Source organism: Sphaeramia orbicularis, chromosome 15 (assembly GCF_902148855.1).
Source record: "Sphaeramia orbicularis chromosome 15, fSphaOr1.1, whole genome shotgun sequence".
Classification (NCBI taxonomy): domain Eukaryota; kingdom Metazoa; phylum Chordata; class Actinopteri; order Kurtiformes; family Apogonidae; genus Sphaeramia; species Sphaeramia orbicularis.
Genome location: NC_043971.1, coordinates 34,539,244 through 34,560,530, shown reverse-complemented (window position 1 = coordinate 34,560,530; position 21,287 = coordinate 34,539,244). Strand labels below are relative to the sequence as shown.

General features: G+C 38.2%; 1 protein-coding gene across 32 annotated transcripts in view; it reads right to left on the bottom strand.

Moving 5' to 3' along the window:
- Nucleotides 1-21,287, bottom strand: part of kcnma1a (potassium large conductance calcium-activated channel, subfamily M, alpha member 1a) — a 202,592-nt gene that overhangs the window by 34,373 nt on the left and 146,932 nt on the right. For 12 of the 32 annotated variants that reach the window (XM_030155838.1, XM_030155841.1, XM_030155837.1 and 9 more), the window contains 11 exons: nucleotides 15,312-15,422; nucleotides 15,082-15,187; nucleotides 14,218-14,300; nucleotides 14,066-14,135; nucleotides 10,802-10,957; nucleotides 10,154-10,263; nucleotides 9,941-10,009; nucleotides 5,606-5,692; nucleotides 5,453-5,529; nucleotides 4,637-4,645; nucleotides 1,413-1,586 (listed from right to left, as the gene is read on the bottom strand). In XM_030155838.1, the coding sequence (XP_030011698.1) occupies nucleotides 1,413-1,586; nucleotides 4,637-4,645; nucleotides 5,453-5,529; nucleotides 5,606-5,692; nucleotides 9,941-10,009; nucleotides 10,154-10,263; nucleotides 10,802-10,957; nucleotides 14,066-14,135; nucleotides 14,218-14,300; nucleotides 15,082-15,187; nucleotides 15,312-15,422 (1,052 nt within the window). The remainder of the gene's footprint in view (nucleotides 1-1,412; nucleotides 1,587-4,636; nucleotides 4,646-5,452; nucleotides 5,530-5,605; nucleotides 5,693-9,940; nucleotides 10,010-10,153; nucleotides 10,264-10,801; nucleotides 10,958-14,065; nucleotides 14,136-14,217; nucleotides 14,301-15,081; nucleotides 15,188-15,311; nucleotides 15,423-21,287) is intronic. The other 20 variants (XM_030155863.1, XM_030155845.1, XM_030155846.1 and 17 more) reach the window with 2 other exon arrangements.

The window sequence follows — 21,287 nt, the reverse complement described above, 5'->3', positions numbered from 1 at the left end:
GCCAAACTCATCATGGCATGTTTGACACTAATCTAGGCTGAGTCGGCAGACGGTGGGAGAATGTTGAGAAGGAAATCAGATCTGTATGTCTGAACCCAAGGCTTTGATAGCTAGGCCTACTGCTGCCATGTCTAATTGACAGACAATTTAGTATTTCCCATCCACTCAAAAGGAAACCTGAAAGGAGGGGTATCTTCCAGGAGCCGCTGTCCTCTTACCTTTTCTTTATCAAGCCAACATCACTTTTTGTACCTCTCATTTTGCATTTGTTTGCTTCTCTACTCTCTTTGCCTTATTGTATCTTACTTCTTTAAATCCCTAGTCATCTTTAATGCAGCAGAAATCCTTTATCTCTTGGTTCAGATATAAAACAACAGTGGTTCATTTTTTTTTCAAGTGCATTTATACAGCTGCAGACTTCTGTCTCTTAGTAAGACTATAAGAGTGACTATTTCTGATGGATGTTATTTCTGCTGTTAAGGCCGTTAATACCTGCAATAGATATATCCTGTTTTCTGCCTAAAATCATGTAGATCAATGTTACCAATCACAATATTTTCCACTGGTCCTGATTTATAAGGCTAACACTGACACATCATAATAACACATTTTCAGATTTGACTTTCTTTCATCTACTCTCTTTCATCGAAACTGAAAAATCACTCAGTAAGTTTAGGTAAAATCAAATACAAAACAAAGACAAAGCTGTTTCAACAGAAAAGTGTAGAAACTGAAAACAGTGGGAACTTGAGGTTCCCCAAAATGTACAGGGTCTTTAACTTTAAGATTAGATAAACTGAACAAACATCATTATTATTACAGTGCAAATCCTGCAGAACAAATCTCAAGAAAAAAGAAGCATGTGTCATTTTGTGTGTACACATATCTTACCTTAAAACAGTTATAACACATCAAACACCAACGCTTCAATATTGATATTATCACACCACTATTTGACTGATGCAGCATGCGGTAGCCACATGTCTAACACCTACTGTACACTACAGCAGCACCACAGAGCGACACCACCACTAACCAATCACACATATGAACATCAGAAAATAAAACTAATGGTGTCCAATTAAAATGATGCTAAGAAGAAAAAAAAAAAAGAATTTAATACAACAAATATTAGAGAGCCAGAGGGCAAAAAAGTTTAGATAAATAAATGTGGGTAGAAAAATTCCAAAGCAATAAATAAACCAATGATTAAAAGTCCTTTGCAAATAAAACAAAGACGATCACGTTTAAGCCACAGCTACACAAACTATGGAGTCACGATCAACAAAACACATCACGTAGACGACATTACGGATACACACTAAACGTTACGGTACCTCTGCACGGTACAGTATACACACGGAGCACACACCACAGACATGTAACAGCATGTGTTGGGCGGTGTAACTTACAGGCACGTAAAGTGGTTGCGCAATCATGAACAGAGACAGAGGAAAGTGGGTAGGCCCTCTGAAGGGTGTCCATGTTACTATGTACACTGCCTGACATGCAAGAGCAGTCTTGTTCTGAACGGCCGCAATCAAAACAACATGCCAGTTTCATTCGTTTGTAGACGGACATCTTGGCTACAGTCATGTTTTGGGATGAGAGGAGAGGAAAAGCAGCAGGTTAATGGCAAAAGGAGAAATATTCAATCCAGGGGAAGTCGGAAGGTACCTTCATCATATAGTGCAAGCCTTAGACACCTGCTCCCACAGACTTGAGCCGACTTAACATGCGTGAAGATACAAGAGTTTAGTCAAAACTCCACTTATATTTAACAAACTAAATCATCAGATTCAATTCTTTTTTTTTTTTAATTGATTTTAAGTTGGAAATGTCATCACTGAAATCTGCATAAATTTTCACTTAATCATCATGTGATGGCTTGTTTGTACTGACACAGTTCTGAGAGGTCAAGCTGTGTGCTAAGGCTGTAACAGGTCAAAAGGCAAAACTATAACAGTGGGAGAAAGGGAAGGGGGAGAAGGAAAGGGAGAGGGGAGGCAGGCATTCAGGAAAAGGAGCCATGAGCAATGTCTTTAGCAGCAAACAACCTCATACAATGTTTCACAATGTTTCATACATTTGTACATCCTCTATCCATTTGGCTAAAGGAGTGGATCACGTACCTGTATCCCATCATGCAGCTGTAGCAACTCTGTCCAATGCATTACACTACTACTACTACTGGCTAGACCGGCCATTTCATGCTATTTGTCAAACTGCAATTTCACTGCTCTGCTCCCAAAGTAGGCTTCATTCATGTATGTGTGTGTAAAAATAACTACATAAACTGTCTACACACACAGTAGTGTTTTAATAGAATGTGTGTACATGTCAAATGTCTCAGTTTTTGTGTATTTCTGTTGTAGTTTTATGCCATAAGATATAAAAACTGACTCCAACTTGTCATATTTAAGGAGAAAAATACAGTTCTCAATTGATTTTTTTTTTCAATTATCATCCAAATTCAATGTGAGAGATTTAGAATCAGATTGATGTTAAAGTACAGTTACAAAAGAAGACACCTCTGTGTCTACTCGTCAGCCTGCAGCCAAAATACTGTAACCCTTCTGTTTACATCTGTGTGTGTCTATAGTGTTTGCATGTGGGATTGAGTGTGAGTGTGTGAAGCCCTGAAGCCTAAAGGAAGCAGGAGCGAAAGTCCCCAGAGTAGCATCTCTAGATTGCTGTGACTCTGGAAAGAAACAGTCCCTTGTCCCCATTCTCTCATTGCCAAGGTGCAAAAAGACAGCAGACTAATACTGTCTAGCACCTTTACAGAGACACATTCAGCATCTTTAACTCTAAGCCGCTGAATGGAGTGATTTCATTCATTTCATTTCATCAGTTTCTGGCCAACGAAAGAATGGGAAACGTAAGATTATAAATGCATTAGGGACTGTTGTATCCTAGCATGCACATGTGCTATATGAGCATGAAATACACATGCATAAAACAGATATTTTTTTGTCTCAGCAACAAGGGGAGGTAACAGAGATAACTGTTTACAGTAATGAAACAGTTCAAGGGCATGGCAGCGAGCAGCAAAAAGTACCAGTTCATGCTGAAATTCTGTGACTTCAGAGTATTTGGTGGGGTATTTGGACATGTATTTACAATGTTAGGTATTGACACATGATTTGGAAGCAATGGAGAACACAAGACAAACGCACACATACACACACACACATATATATAGTAACAATGTCTTTGACTTCTGACTTCACAAATACCCAGATTCTAGCCTAGGTATCCATTTCAGGGCATTCCTAAATGACGATTCAACATGACGGCTGCCCTGATGACTTTCTGCATATGTTTGGTCAGTCGTCATCATCATTTCTAACCCATCGACGCACAACGTAATAAAACAGAAGCTATCAGGGCGTTATGTTGAATAAAAAAGGATGTCCCAAAGAAAGCACCATTCTAACATATCTCCTAATTTTGTCTTTATTCAGCAAGATTGCAAGGAAATGTGACAGTGAGCTCAAAATGTGAACTTTTGGGCCAAACAACATTACCATTTTAAGGGAAACATGAAACGCAGAGGACCATAAAAGAACAAAACAAACTCGGGATGATTCATTTATCAAACTGCACTGACAGTTTTTACAAATAAATTGTATCATCCACAGATTTTGTCCTTGCATTTTTGCTGAACAGGTTTGAGATGATTTGAGTTTCCTCTACAGACATCACCATTAAATACTGGATTATTTGGATAGGACTCTGGCACGGCATCACCATCTAGTGGTGATCTAATGCTATGACAATTAACACTGTCTATTGCTAGTGGACTTCTGGACTCACCCAGCATTGTAAGTTTCAAACAAAAACAAAAAACAAAGAGGGCCTAACAACTGTCCAGATTTGAAATGCACAAGATTGGTGGAGTGACATTTCAACTCTGAAAGGCACTGATGATCTCTGAAACCTCAACCAGAGCTGGGCGAAGACCCAGGGTTTAGAACAGGGCTGAGATCACAGAGAAACGGGGAAAGGGGAGACCAGATTGTTTTGATTTTGTTTTGGCAACCTATCTGATGGCCAAGAAGGACATTTTCTACTCTCTGAAAGAGCAGCCACACACAAAACTTCCTTTGACATGAAGCAGATCAATTTGGTTCTTGTTAATTTTCTTCCCCTTGTGTAAGCTCTTCTAAATCTATGATTACTGTACGACAGCTCAGATTTTCATTACGTTACTTTTATACTTCCTCGGAGCATGACACTATAAAGGGTTTAGACACAGCTAATGACATAAGACTTGCTGCAGATTGGCTTTCAAATGCCAAATATGAGCTTGGTTTTATGATTAAAAAGTGAGGAAAAACTGGCCACATCTCATTAAGTTGTACTCTGTTTTAAAGTCACGTCTAACTAGTCAACGCATCAGCTGAGTTGGGCCAGGGATCGGAAAAGGCCTGATGCTGGTGTGAGTTTGATTCCTGTTGTTTTGGTTTTGGTCTGGTCTGAGCACAGTGTAGAAATGAGAGGCGAGGAGAGGGATGCAGAAGCTACACTGGTACATGCAACATAGATACAGTATATTATTGGCTGAAGAGGATAAAAAAAACACTTGCACTCCACTCTGGGTAGTAGGACACCCATTTTCTTTTTTACTCACAATAAATCACTACCAGTGAGTAGTTAAAATAAAGTGGTGTGTTCCAATGGCAGCAGGGAAGGAAATACATCAAAAGTGTGTCACTGGTCATAAAGAAACATGGGAAAAAACAACAGAAGAGAACAAAACATAACAGAACAGAACATACTGTAGGACAGACTTCCATTGCAATAATGGAACTGTCATCATACCAAATTCAACTGTCTTGTTGGTAACAACTGTAATACAACAAAACATAATGCCATGTCCATCAGACATAGATATATTAAAGAAAACAGAAATCAGCAGTTTACCTAAATGACACTATAGTGTGACCATGTGAGGATTCTGCTTAGAAAATACATTTTACTCAACATCTAAAAAATATTAAACATCCCAGTTATAACGGGTGTGTTATTTAACTTTAAAACATTAATTAATTTTAAGCCTTGCTACATTTATTTTTAAAAATTAATTTTTTTTTTGTTAAAATTCTGAGAGATGATGGCAAAATCACATTTATAAGATGACACAGCTAAAAGTTTAACGGGGAAAAACAAACCATACGGGTGGTGACCATACCATAATGAATGGAATGGAAGTTCAAATGGGACCAATAACAAACATTTTCCTACAGGTATAATGGTGTGACTTCATTACCTTTAAAGACACAGTACCACAGGATAGAAGAACAATGATACAAGGAGGGGTGTAATAATTCTATACATACAAGAGAACCATAAAGTATCATGACACACACAGACCCACACGGAGGTTTGGGAGTGAGAGGAAAGGAGGGAAGAGGTGGAGGAGGCAAACCAAGGTGTAGCTACTCACGTCGCTTGCAGCCACATTTCTTGATCCTTTTGGGGTCTGTGATGTCATCGTGACAAGCTTTGCAGTAGAAAAATGCTCTAAAAGAGGAAAAAGCTCTTATTTTATTTACCCTCTCTGGAGTGTTTACTGACCACCAACCATTACCGATATTACCTCTTGACTTCTTTGGCATCACTGGCAATAAAGAATCCCAGTGTTCCCTCCTGCATCTTGACGTGGTTGCCCGGGTTGATAAGTATGCTGGGTAATCAGAGAAATAGACACATCATGCTCATTACCATTTAGACAACATCTAGTGGATTCACACAACATGCTAATCAAGAGGAATGGTACACACACATGTAGAGGGTTTAATTAGACCTGGACTGTATTTATCTGGACATTTTTGTTTTGTTTGTACACTTTTTACAGCACATGATTCGGCATTAGGATGAGAAAATTTGCATCGTTGTTCACTTTACATGAATCACTCTGATTTGGGGGTAATTTGCTGATGTTACTCACACAGATGGACAGAATGTACAACAGTATGGAAGCACATTGAATTTTAATTCTTTGCTTTACAGAATGGTGTCAGATAGTCCTGGAGTAAGACGGGGACAAAGAGGTACAAGAGAAAAGGGGACGAGGAGGGTAGAAAGAATTAAAATTATGGCCATGGAGCTGTTTTAGTCTCAGCACTCAAATACAGTCATCTACAGTAGTGGAGACACATGTTATGATGTCCACTAAGACATGTCTGTAGTACTACAGAGAATGTACAGTAAGTGTAGTTACCTGGGTTAGTATTTGACAGTGGGATGCAAGGGAATGAACAGCTCTTTCTAGCAAACTACTTCTATATTATAGAGTCTATTATCATCCTAGCCAAAAAGATTCAGTTATCCCCTACTTAAATTAATTATGTCCATCATGGTAAATTTTAAAATTCTATCTAAAGTATCTAACTATTTAACTCAAATTAAAATACATTAAGTTATACTCAACAACCACTAAAATAAATATTCTCTAAATCCACCAGATAAACTGGTCAAACTTGTTTTTTCTTTTTATTACTGGCTGTATCATTCCCCATTAATTAGACTGAGACAATTATTAGACACCCTACACACATACTGTACACTCACTCACACACACACACACACACACACACACACCCTGGTCATTAATGGTTACCTGTGGGCAACAATCATCAATGATGTGAGTGTGAACTTAAAAAAAATCAAAACACTTAACCCACAAACCTTTAAGGGTCACACTCCTCCAGAAAACAAGCCCAGAGGAAAGAGGATGACTACTGACGCTTGTGTCCAGTATTTTCTATGTATTTATAATGACTATAGGTAACAAAACTACAGCTTAGCAGTGTTAGCATTGCTGTTCTTACCAACTTGAATGTAAACTGCTTCACTCTGATTCACTATAGCCATTACTGTGTAAGTGTGTGCTGTATTGTAGTATTGGCTTTAGTAAAATATGATTTGGAGCTGAATTGGAACTGGTACATCTCATGAGGCATCTATCATACTACATCTTTCTTCTGGGCTCTGGAAAAGGTTACATTAGAGTAAATAGACAAAAATATTAAGGGAGCAATTGAATCCATATGCATTTCGGGATGTGATCAAATTGCACCAGTCATGCAGATCTGATTTTTGTTCCCACACTGCAAGAAGTAAAATAGCATATAACATTCACTCAGATTGAATGGCCCCCAGAGTAGAAACAGGCATTACGCCTGGCATGCTCTCTAGTGAAAATAAATGAAAGAAACAAATCAACTCAAGACAGTTCCACAAACATTGCTGCCCAAATCTGAGATTTTACAGTTCTACTGTATCTATATACAAGACATTTTTCGTCAGTCGGGTGCTAACTGGTGAATAGAAGCATAAAAAGCATCAAAACCTCATATTGTGAGCAACAAGGCAAGCATCAAACACCTTAGGTGATAGTGTTGTAGCATGCAGTTACCAAACAGCATGAAGAAGACAATCGAACAGAAAGGCATAGCCACTGCAGTACAGGTATAGGGACAGGTACGTAGATGCAGACGGTTGCAGTAACTTCTGTGCAGTTGGATTGTTTCTCAAACACCAAACTGACAGGAAGTGACCTCACTTAAGGACATCTACTCGAGAGACGCACGAGCATGACTGAACATGGGGGCTGAGATGAACAAAAATGCACACACGCACACACGCATTCACACACGCCTTCGAAGACAAATCGTACACACAGACATACACACATACATGCACAGATGGATATACATGTAGAATTGTGAATATGAGAGGGTGGTGGAATGCAAAAATGAACAGTGGGCACTTGTGTACATCGTAGCCTATGGTTATCAAATTTCAGTTTGGATGAACGTAACGCTATCCAAATTCAACAATTCCATGCCTTTCCTAATGTGTGAAATGATAAAAAGGAAACAAACACTGGTGAGGTGCTGCTGGTGTAATAAAACCATAAAAAAAGACATGCTATTATATCGTCCACTGCCTGCAGCAATGGCAGATAATCAGTCAATTCTTTCAAGGGTAAATCAAAATGTAGAACAACATATTATCAGTGTTTATCGACACCACATCTGAGGTCTGAGATATGTGTCACACAAACTCAGCACTAAGTTTATGTCAAAGAACCATGAATACTGTTCTGTCAGTTGTTAAAAAAAAAAAAAACACCAAACGTGGAAGAATTATCCCAAAAAAGCTAACAAACAGGAGGGAAACAACTGAGCGACACTGAAAAAGAACTGAAAGTGAGAGAAATAAACTAAGCAAAGGACTGGTAAAGGACAAAACTGAAAAGATCAAAAAAGAGGTAGATATGGAGAGGGTGAGCGTTTGGCCTTGGTACACCGACAACAGCAAAGACAAAGAAACAGCACTTCTACAAACACATCCAATTTATCTATCCTCTCTCTGCCTGCAAAGAAGTTAGTGCATTAAGCACAAGGGACACCATAAAAAAAGAGTTAGAAAAAGAGGCCTGTGAGATAGTTTTTGGAAAAATATCCTTGGGGAAACTCCCAAAGTCAGAAGCTTTAAAGTGGTGGAGATTGGGTGGAACTTTGGAAGTAAGATAAGGTAGAGGGCATACCGCTTTCGGCTTCTGCAAACAACAAGAAAAAATCTTAAATCAAACAGTTATCATGAACATAAAAGGAAAGGAGAATATAACCAACTGTTGCTAATGTTCTATGCCTGCTCTGTAATTATACAGCAGAATGTGGTGTCACTGCAGAAATACAATTTAGTTATTCAGTACTGTGTCTGTGTGATATTGAGGTCTAAAAAAGCTATATATCTAATGCCAAAAGTAGATAATAAAAAGTTTACTTTTAAAAGGCAGCTATCTGTGACAAGTGCATTAGTTAAACCAATGTCGAGGGAAACTGTAATCTTCAAGAAAAGAGCTGCAAGTGTAAGTATCCTTAGGTTTATCATTTCATATACAAACATCAAAATTACTATATGGGAGAAGAAAGGCTAACATCAAAATTCAGATTAATGAGTCATATTTTGGCCAAAATAAGCAAATGTAAGAGCATTGTTTACTACGGGAACTTGTCAGTGCACATAAACATTTGACACAGGTGAATGGGGACAAGGTGGGTGGGATTTGGCAATTGAGATTACTGAAAAAAAGTACTTCATGTTGTTATTGGTGATAAGACTGACATTGACGTAGAGTTAGTGGTTATACAGACTCAACAGGGACACAGTTGCATCACAGTTGAAAAGAGTTAAAAACACATGACATGAAATTCAAATGTGCAGCAAATTGGTCCAAAAAGTCTGAATATGTCTCTGAAATTGACAGCTCAGTCTGACTGAAAAAGGGCTTTAATTCTCTCCTAAACTACATCTGAATGTGTTCCTGCAGTGTCTGGTCATCTGCTTTGTGTCTGTGAATTTACCCCCACCAAGGAGTTTATATTCTCGGATGTACTGATTTGTTTGTCAGAGGGAAGAACATCTCCAAAACTTGTTGACAACACAATTTCATGGAAACTTAGACAATGCACCAAATAATGAATAATTACTTTTGGATCCAGGAATTTTTCTCCAAGGATTTCTTGGCTCTGCACTTTGGCCATTTGTACAAGCTGCTGCACTCTTTACAATACATATGTGTGTATTTAGATGCAGATATGGATCCAAAAGCAGTCCGAAAGTCTTTCAATGTCTAATATCCTTGATTAAAAATAAAATATGTGTTTGACTGCCTTGGCAGAGGTGTGCACTTTAAATTACTTCTATGTTTTAAGTATGCTTAAGTGTTAACTCCTATTGGTTTGCAATTACTCAAATGTCCATTAATTCATGTCATAAAATGTCAATAAATATTAACTGTGAAAAAAGCTGCAAAGAGGACTTGGGGCAAAAAAAAAAAAAAAATTACCTTTTTTTTTTAAACCAAAAACATCAATTTGAAACATTTGCTATTACTCAAGGATTGATTCAATGCACAAACCTGCTTTCTCTCTGTTCAGACTTGTATTCGATGGCAATAAGCAACAGCTTCAGCTTCACGTAACATAGCCTGTAAAACATATACAGCCGTTAGAGAGAAGTATGTATTATCGGTGACACCTTCAAAATTCACACTCTTCATTTCTCAAGAGCTGAGAGCTGAGAACCTACCATTGTTGTGGGGCTTGTTGAGTGGAGAGAGAGTGATACTTACTCACAGACAGTGGGGAAGGAGAGGCCCACAAAGGCACTGGACAAATACTCCGTGTACATCTCATTAGCCACTCCTTCCAGGTAATACTTCTGCCATGTGTCCTCCTCGATCTGACAGAAAACAAACGCCGAAATGTCACATACGAAAATAAAAAAGGACGAGGAAAAAAAAGCAACGCTGGTTTTATTCCAGCAGCAGTACAATGTGGTCTGCAGATGTTCCACCACACAACATCAGCCTGGTCATTATAAGCCGATCCATCATCTTTATGACATGAGAACAGTTCTTTGATGGAAGCAAGCACCTCTTCAATTTTAAGCCGCAAAACACTGAACAGATTCCATATGAAATGTCACAATAAAATATGATGTGCCAGCATGACTGAAAACACTGCGTTTGGAAGTCTTTCTCTGGACAAAGATGTCATAATTTCTCAGTGAATGTACCGCCTTTGATAGATCTGCTCCATCTGTACGCCGTGAATCTACTGTATCCACCTACTGTATTCACTTATTATATATAAACCTCACATACACTGAATAAATCATCTCATTAACAAAATTAAATGTGGGAATTCATTAATCAGAGCTCCCTCAGTGTGTTCAAAGGGAGCGGGTGAGGCAGGGTTTATGTTGCCCTCAGTATTACCTCAATGAAGGAGCGCATGGAGAAGAGGTTGGCGAGCATGGTGGACAGGCCCTGGGCCAGACAGCTCTGGGCAATGAATCCAGCTTTCAGCTCTGCCAGGCAGATAGCATCGTCGCCCTCCTTCCAGTTCCAGCTTGGAATGTTTAGCAGATGGGCCTTCATGACACGACACAGACAGAAAGGGTCACAAGACACAGAATACTGCACACATTCCCATTCAGTGAATTATTATGAGGCGTATTTGTGCCTGTAATCAACTGTGTAGAAGGCAGGAGTTTTGTGCTTTTTACACTTTTTTTAACTTATAAGTTATTGTTTAATTTTTGATACTTTATAACACAAACGTTTAGAACATAGTGTCAGTTGTCTTCCTGTAAACTGTCCATTTTTTCCATCAATCTTCACGTGTTGCTTGATGTAATCTTATGATAACAGTAAGTCTCTCCATGGTGTGAATTTCTCCAATTATTTAGGGTAGGGGGGTTCCTCATTACACCATTTTCATTCATTCATTCATTTTCTGAACCCGCTTTATCCTCACTAGGGTCACGGGGGTCGCTTGGAGCCTATCCCAGCTACATAGGGGCGAAGGCAGGGTACACCCTGGACAAGTCGCCAGTTCATCGCAGGGCTGACATATAGAGACAAACAATCACTCTCACATTCACACCTATGGGCAATTTAGATTAACCAATTAACCTATTAGTGCATGTCTTTGGATGGTGGGAGGAAGCCGGAGTACCCAGAGAGAACCCACGCAGACACGGGGAGAACATGCAAACTCCACACAGAAAGGTCCCATCCCCCGTCAACTGGTGTTGGAATCGAACCCAGGATCTTCTTGCTGTGAGGCACGAGTGCTAACCACTGCACCACTGTGTATTTTCACCATTTTCATGTGATGGCTTTTTTAGACGCTTCCAAGAGGATTTAAATCAAATATGTATCCTTACTTGGTATGTCTTGTCCTGTTAAATGACCCAAATATAGCACAGAACATGTCCTTGGTAGTTCGTATCCCAATACCTTTCCACATTCTTCACTGATATTATTCCAATATTGGGATAATTTTGTACACTGCCAAAAAACATACACATGACCAACATTCTGCTCCCTGCACAACCTCCAACAGAGCTGAGGTAATGATGGTGAAGCCTTTTTGATCTTTGGTGTTATAAAAAAATGTCATTATATTTTTCCAACAAAATATTTTCCCATTTCTGGAATTAGATGTAGTCACTTGAGTTTCACATATTTCATACCATGTATCATCACTTAATTCTACCAACGGTTCCATTCTCCATTTATCACTAATTTACAGAGTCAAAGTTTTTCTTTAAAGACACCAATCCCTGATACAGTTTGGATATCACTTTTTCTCCTTTGTTCTTATATGCTTCACCCACAATTTCAGTGATCTGGTTTATTTCACCTGGCTTTTTACACTTTTGAATACGGGATTCATATTTGCAAAAACAGCCCCTGCGTATGAGTTTGTACACAGAAATAATGAACAAAATGACGACTGAATCTACATGGTGCATGTTGTTTCACTGTCTCAGCTCAAACACTTTAATGCAGGGGTCTCAAACTCATTTTCTTTCAGGGGCCACATCCAGCTCGATTTGATCTCCAGTGGGCCGGACCAGTAAAATAATAGCATAATAACCTATAAATACCGACAACTCCAAATTTTTGTCTTTGTTTTAGTGCAAAAAACCCCCATTAAATTAGGGACATACTTCCTTTTAAAAACTATCCAAACAAAAAAGATGTGAATAACGTAAAAAAAAAAAAAAAAAAAGAAATTTCTTGAGAAAAATAAGTGCAATTTTTACAATATTAAGCATCAACTTATCATTTCTACATGTGCATTATGGATCAGATCTACAAAGACACTAAACACTTAGTAACAGGCAGAAAATAGTTAATAATTGTGCTTAATTTTCTTTAGACATTTCAGGTTGTTAAACGTTTTTCAGGTTATTCACATTTTATTGTTACAGGATAGTTTGTACGTGTAAACATTTTCATAATTTAATGTTATTTTTTGCACTAAAACAAAGACAAAAATTTGAAGTTGTCATTATTTATAGGCGTAATGTAATATTATTTTTTCACATCAAACCGAGAATAAAATATGGAGTCATTATTTTTTGTAGGTTATTCTGCTGTTATTATTTTACTGTAGATCATATTGGTCTGTATGTGGAACCTGAACTAAAATGAGTTCCACAGCCTTGACTGCGGAATTTTTGCACCTTGCAAATTCATCCCACGGGCCGCATTTGGCCCCTGGGCCACATGTTTGAGACCCCTGCTTTAATGGATTAGAGAGGGGATCACCAACTGGTCCTTGAGATCTGCTATCCTGCATGTTTTAGATGTTTCCCTCTTCCAACACACCTGACAGTCGTTATCAGGCTTCTGCAGAGCTTGATGATAAACTTATCATTTGTATCAGGTGTGTTGGAAGAGGGATACATCTAAAACATACATGATAGTAGATCTCCAGGCCCAGGGTTGGTGACCCCTGGATTAGAGGTGTTATAGGTGTTTTCCACACGGCACCAAAACCAAACCAAAATATCTGTAAGTGTGGCTATAACTACATTTAGTTAAACACTTTCATTCATAAAGTTTCCATTCAGTCCATCGACAAATGATTTCACATTAAGGAATTGATTTAAAATGTATGAAAATGCCAAATCTCAAAGAGTTAAATGATTGAAACCATAATGCAATGTCATTTTCAACTATTATTTTGTATTTATTTTAAAACATTTGTATCTTCTCTTCATCTTTCTATTGTATCTGATGCCTCTTTTCTTGTGCTGTTGTACATTTGAATTCCCCCCCTTATCTCATCTTATCTTACCATACTAATGTTAATAAGGGCAGTGAGTCTTATTTATTTCAATACATGGTGGTGCATGATTATTTTATTACACACTAATACACACATAATGCACCATATAGCAGATCATATTTTCCTTATGGCCCTTTAGTGCTTGTATTTGCACTGCATACCAGTAGTCAGTCTGAGACTTCCCCTAAGAGAACTACTGTAGTGTTTTCAATATCATTGTAATGTCGCCAAGATGTTTCTCTGAAGTAGAAAAAATCTAACTGAAAGGAGCCACATGTGGTTTGTTGACAAAACTGTAAGAAAAAAAAACTGCACCAGAGGACTCAAGGCCAAGTAAAACAAATGTCTACACAATAAAACTATAGTTCAGAGTGTGAGCAGTTAAAGTGTCTTACCTTATTGTGATATTGTAGCATCTGTGTGATTATTCTGATCTTGGGATGATAGTTTTTTATCGAAATAACCCTAGAATTAAAAAATAAATAAATAAACATGTGAGTACAGAAGTCACCGTTCTGATTTTAAATACTGTGGAGAGGAACCATACCTCATGATGTTAGAGGCATCTTCAGCATCAGGATCTGCACAGTATTTGTTGGCTAAGATTAAACAGGCATCTGCTGACTCGATCTGTGTGCAGGACCCAAAGGGTGTGGTGTTAAACATGGAGCATTAACATACTTACAGCATGCCATTTTGATAAGTTATTTATGCTTAAAAGTGAATTACAAAAAGCTTACAGACAAAAACTTTCTTCAGCGCTCTGAGGATTATCACAGCTTCTGCAAATCTTAATTTACTTCAGATATTTTGCCCTTCTTATCAGTCCGTTCATTTTACCCATAAAGACCCAGTACTACTTTTGTGGTAGCTCCATAATATTTTTTCTCTATATTTAACTTGTCTTAAGTGATTTATCACCATGTATTATGACATTATCCTGTGTATTTTGTGTTTTTTCAGTGAAAATCTGGTATTTTCCAGTATTTAATTTACTGGTCATGTAAATGTTCATAAAAGCTTAGATTAAAAATGAGGGTTATCATATAAAAAAAAAGAGAAAACTGAAGACAAAGAGACTTTTTCCAGTAAAATAGTGTCTCCATCCACTGACATTGATCCAACTCCATGGGTTTTATTGGTGAATCAATGTTGTAGAAGATGACACTGTTTCCACGGTAACTACGGAGCTTCTGAACATCCAAATGGGTCATACCTGATGACCATGAAAAGATGACAAACTGCATTTTACACCAGTTATTTCCATGTATTGACAGGATTAATGGATCAACAGGTATTAAACATTATAGATCAGTAGATGGTTTAGGTTGTGGTGGTTGTTTTGATCTTTATGGGTTAAACCTACACATAAATTCCTCACATTCACTGGAGTTTCTGTCTCAGACTGTACCTTCACTCGGGCCAGATCGTGAGGGTTGAGAACAGATCCCTGGTAGAACTCCACTTGTGTAAAATGGCGTTTGAACAAGGCTTCCAGCTCAAGATTAGGGGAAATACTAGCACACAAAGGAAAGCAGACAGGGGTTAGCACGTGCACTGATATCTCAGGTCGACTCTACATTGTTGAAAATATTCTGTTCCGCTAACCTACACGTGGCGAGGAACAGAACTTTAACTTACTTATGGAGAAAAACAATTTCTACATTGACATCATCCCTGTCCTTGTGTAGGAAGTCTTTGAGGAAGTTGGAGACACTTTCGAGGGTAATATGACCACAGACCACAATATGCCTGGAAGGGGGGAAGAAATCATCTTGAGTGGGCAACATAAATCATTGCAGACACTGGCATGTCTCCCAAAGATAATCAGTCAAACCAAAGCACTCTAAAATCTAACTCAAATATAGAATGAAAAAAAACTTTATACATGTCAAGAAATGTCTTTTCAAAGCAAACAAGTAACTGAATTATATCATTTTTGCCATAAAAGTGAATATTTTCCCCGTGTAATGAAAGTGGTTAAATTCTGCACGACAAGTGCAATCAAACACTCAACTCTGAACCACTTTAGAAAATCTAAGATATAATCACACAGCCCACAGTGGTTGGACTGTCATCCGTTCTCAATATAAAAACTGTCCCTTTGGCCAAACCGCTCCTTTGTGAGCTGAATGGATGTTGACAAAGACATGTACATCAATCTGCTCATGCCTTTATACAGAACATTACTAAAAACTTTCAAAGTGATTTGGAGGCCTGTGGCTGACACAAATTCTAAACAGGGCCTCAGCGTATTTGATGGGTCTCTGGCAAGACACAGTAGTGCATTACAGTGCAGTGATCAGTCAGACAGTGCACGGGCCTGATTATAGCACTAAAGGAAGTTAAGAGGTTAGATTGGAATGATATTTGACTGGAGGTTGTGTCCCTGTTTGTCCTCTTATTGCACTGTAGGACCAGGGTCAGCTTCATGGTGTTATTAACACTGTGACTTGAGTCATTTCTAATGTTTGATTGTTTTATTTAAAACTTAAAGAAACTTGTGGTGCTTCTGTAAAAACGTCAGCGTCCCAGAATTTAATACATATTATGTACTCGTCAATAATTAGTTGCTTATCAACTGTCAAGCACTTATTAATGCCTTATCCTGTAGGACCATGTTTTACAACTACTAGGCCTTAAACCAACCCCTCACCTGCAATAACCTCCTTATTATTGCTCATCATTATGCATCTGTTAATTGCAGTAGTTCTGTGCTATAATGGATTTACTAAGTGTGAAGAGGAGGCAACTTTAGAATATGGAAGCTATGTGGTAATAAGTGGTAATAAGTTGTAAGCAAAACCTTATTCAAGAATAGAAGTTAATTTAAAGATTCTTGGACACTATAAACACTTGCAGTTATGTTTTGGTACATAAGAATAAAAAATATTTAGTTGGCTCCTATTAAAACGTCATTGTATAGTTCCCTGTTACCCATAAAGTTGGAATAAATTCATTTTACAGACACATTCCTCTGTTTATTCCTATTTATACACATCAGTAATCACCTCTGACCAGGTGCAATAACTTCATACTGAATCCCAGTGACAGAATAAATCACATTGCATCAATCATTTCATCAGAACAGGTGAAAATATGTTATTCCAACTTTATAGACAACACTGAATTTAGTTTAGTGATGATGTTACAGAATGCAACCAACTGATTACCCTATTCTACATTCCTTATGTTGACCCCTCTAAAAAATGTCAGTCCCTTGTTAGAGCATACATTTGTTTTATCTGTTCTAGGCTTTTCTGCTCAACCCTAAACCATAAGGGATGGTAATGCCTGATGCTATAAAACTGGAAGAAGAGAAAGCTTATCTAATCTACTGTGGAGTCATGGCGGACCAGTCCCTCTGCAGATACTGTAATATAATACAGTCCATGGTTTATACACTCATGAGGAGATAATTATGAATATTATATTTCTTGTCTAGAATTAGATCCACCTTAATCTTACACACTGGGGAAAATGACTGTTCTTGTGATGCTACCAAGGCCCGTACAGACCAAAGTATACTAAAATCCTAATTTATGTGCAACAACATCTTTACTTACCATCAATAATGAGTAATGAGAAGGTTACTGAAGGGGAAGCCGTTACCTAATGGTTTAGTAATTGTAGAGCATAGTAACATAGGACAAAGAATAATGCTTCATAATGACTAAAGAGCAAATATACTGCAAATATATAAGTTAATAAGCAACTAACTAATGGAGAATATGTGTAACGTAACATATAGATTTACTGTTAAGAGTTTTTTTGGTGTGCAAAGCCTAAAGTAATAGGAACAATACTGTACTGCAAGTATCTGTAATCAGCTGTGATGTGGTTATGATAGGTGATTTAGTCACTCTGATCTAGTAGATTTAGGACACTTTACATGCTTCATTTGAACTGCTGTAAGCTGAGCTACCCTTCCGGAGTTAAAGTTAAATGTCACAAAGTCTTATTGCCAACCTTCTAAATGAGAAATCCAAACATGCTCAGGAGAAGCCGCCCTTATATTGACATAGATTAGAGTGGACACTCAGCAGAAACCCTAATTACCCTATGGAGACCTGTAAGACAATCTGTGTAATGACAATGGCCTTATCCACTACTTAGCAGGATGTGCCAAGAGACAATTGAACCACTTTAGTTTTGAGTGTCTGGTTACTGGACAGCTTTGCACTTAAGACTATGAGTATTGGGTTACCCTTTCCTAAAATAAAACACACTGTAGTCAAATGTGTGTATGTATCATAATACTAGATTTGTTATGACAGGTTCTCTTCAATCCATTATCATGGTCTTATACAGAAGAAGTAATGTCTGGCTAACACATTAACCTTTAACAGCTGACATCTAAAATTGTATAGAACATTAGCCGAATCTGACTCAGTCTGGCAGTTTTAAGGGAAACAGAAATCTTTACTGATGTTAGATGAGAACCATAGCCCAGATCACTGAGCTCCCTATCCTGAACCAGATGGACCGGGTAGGGATAAGTGAAGTGGACTTGGCAAAGTGATGCAACAGACATATCTAGGGTATGGTAGTTCCTAGATGTTGCAGGACATAATGATCCTCACAGATGTCGCCTCTGTCCTTTAAGAGAATCTAATGAGCAGCCTGTGATTGCATGGTTGGCCAGAGTCGAGCAAACGGCTGTGTGGTCTTACAAGCTGATGAGCTGAGATGTCTGTGGGCAGCCAGCAGTATTTGGCACAAGATGTCTCTCATTTTAAGAGATGAAAAACATCAGTCATGTTTTCCTATTCCCAGTATCCAGATGCCCTTCTCCAAGGGTAAAGGGAATACAAGCATTAATGCCCAGTTATATTTGTTTGTGAGGGTTCACCACTAGTTTGCATCTTAGACATAAACGTGCCAAAGCCCCTGCTTGAATGTACAGTATATACACACTGAATCAAATACACATTTGGTGTTATGATCTGAGTAGGTATACAATTTTTCTTCTTTGACACCTTCTGGCTCTGACCAGAAAGCCACTAATTAAAGTCTCTGTATTCAGAATGGAACAAATGTAGTAACACTATTCATCATTTAATGGAAACCATTATAGTTGGCCCTGCCCTAAAGCTTTTTTTTTTTCTTTCCTTTTTCTGTGTGCCAACAGTGGTATCACACTGAGCACTGAAATCATAGCTAGTAAAGCAGGATATAAGAAAAGTATACTGTAAATAATTCATTTATATTTGCTTCATAACCAAAAAATCTCCCCTCTGGCGATAGTATTTTCAGCTCAGACGTAACTCAAAAATCAAATAAAAACAAAAGAGCACTCCAAGGGCAAAGATTTGCTACCAGAAAACCATACACATCAACCCAGAAACTAAAAAAAGTGTGGCACATAATCACATTAAAATGCAAAGGTATACACAGCATGCATACAAAACATGCAGTCAGGGAACATCCTAGGAAGCCACTGGGGATGCACTGAAAACACATACAATGAACAAACAAAGAGCTCAAACATCAGCAACAGAGATCACTCACTTGATACTGCTCTAATCCTTACATCAGCAATAAAACTTCAAGGGTCATTGATAAAAGACAGACTGATACAACTACTGTAAGTTAGCTTTGTGTAACTTTCCAGGGATCTTGTATTCTCCTGACAAATTACTGTATGTATGTGCTACTAAATAAAACGTACCCCATGAATTTCCAGTGCATAAGTATGCCGACTCCTTGGAAAATAACTGTAAGAGTCACTACTATGGAAGTGTGTTGATAACAAAAAGTGCGGGAGTCTGTGGGTCTGCACACTTGTAGTTACTTGCAAGACTTTTCAAAGGTGTATGTCAGAGTTCAGCCAGGGTTGAAGCCCTTTTCCGTGCCAGGATCTCTGTTTAAGTTGGGGCTAATGGAAACCATAGAACCATAATGGAAACCACAGAGCCCAGAGTACAGTGAGCGCCAGGAGAACGCAACACTTGTCATTATTATATCAGCGTACGCAGGGTGAGTGCTGTCATTACACTCTTGGGTGTATGCTACGCTGCACACAGCTCTATAAGCAACACTACCATGAAAAAGAAACTCAGTAGAGTACCTCTCACTTCCAAGTAACTTTCAAGGCCTGTTTCAAATGACAGCACTGACGCAAAGAGATGAAATAGGAGTTACATATAAAAAAGTTAACAATGCCTCATGACCTCATTGTTTGTGTGCTCTGTAATCAGTTGAATACTTATAATCTCCTAATCTCATTTCCATGATATAGACTTTTTTTTTACGCTGACAACTTCAAAATGAGACTACTGCGCTAAACCCCTGATGGCAATCATAAAACCACATGACAAACCAGCTTTGCGTATGTGTCATATCCTATACATGTAAACACCAAACACATACACATCTGAGTGATTATGCAAAGAGCCTGGTTCCATTGGAAATCTGTGTATTTAGTGGGTATCTTCTGATTGTTACCATATGTGTGTGCTGTATGTCTAGCCAGAATCGAAAAGTGGAAGGGGGTGTGGAAGGAGAAAATAAAGTGTGTGGGAGAAACTATACACAGTTTTGACAAGGGCTTCTCTCAACACCCATCTGTGAGTCTGGGCTGGGGTCACTGGCCAAACATAACATTTCATCAATCTTATCTCAATGACAGGCAAACATTATCAAACAAAGGCCTTCTTCTAATGCCTCTTTCTACCGCTGATTCCCTGAAACTGCCCCGTTAAACGCAGGAGTGACTGAAAATTATGGGAGTGAGAGTGGAGAAACAGTGAGAAACAGAAGACAGAATAGTAATAGATGCTGAGAAAAATGAGAAGAAAAAAAAAAAAAAGAAGAAGAAGTGTACCCTCCCTTATCTGTGTGCTGACTCTAAGTTAGGTTTGAGCCATGAGGGGAGGAAAACAGCTATACATTAAGTACTGTGGTTGTCTTGTACAAACATTGACATGACCACAGTGTCACACATACTTCACAGAGCACTAAAACCTCTTCTGCGAGAGGTCAATCATACATATACTGTACATATAAAATAAATAAAACAGGAGCCTCTGGAGACAAACTGTACCACCACACAAACACGAGAAAACCAAGCGAGCACCAAGACCCAAGCAAGCAGTAGCAAGCCAAAAGCAATTGAGAGCCTCCAATGGGGAGCGAGGCATCCAGCATTCAAGGGTGTGGGAGCTGACTGAAGATCAGGGCCAGAGTCATGTCAAGCATTGATGATGCGATGGACGAGCAGTGACATATAACGGGGAGATGACTTTTTCATAGAGTTTGCGATCAATGAAAAAGCCACAAGACTGCAGATCATAGAAAACATGCCAGAAAAAAAAGAAATCCATTAAAGCATGCAAAACGAATTCAAGCAAAAAGAAACAAGAAAACAAACTGTATCCTGCAATGGTCATTGAAATTGATGATACTTGAAAAGACCACCAATAATAATGCACTTGCAGATGTTTAAATCTTTCTATTTTCTTGTTAAGATCCTTTAAAAGCGGATAGTAGGGGTTTCATGACTAGTTTCTATCAGTTTGATGGATAATGATTCTAATTCATCCCTGAAGGCAAAGAAGTGGATTTTTAAAGATTAACACACATTTAATGGGACATATAGTGTACAGATTCACCGTA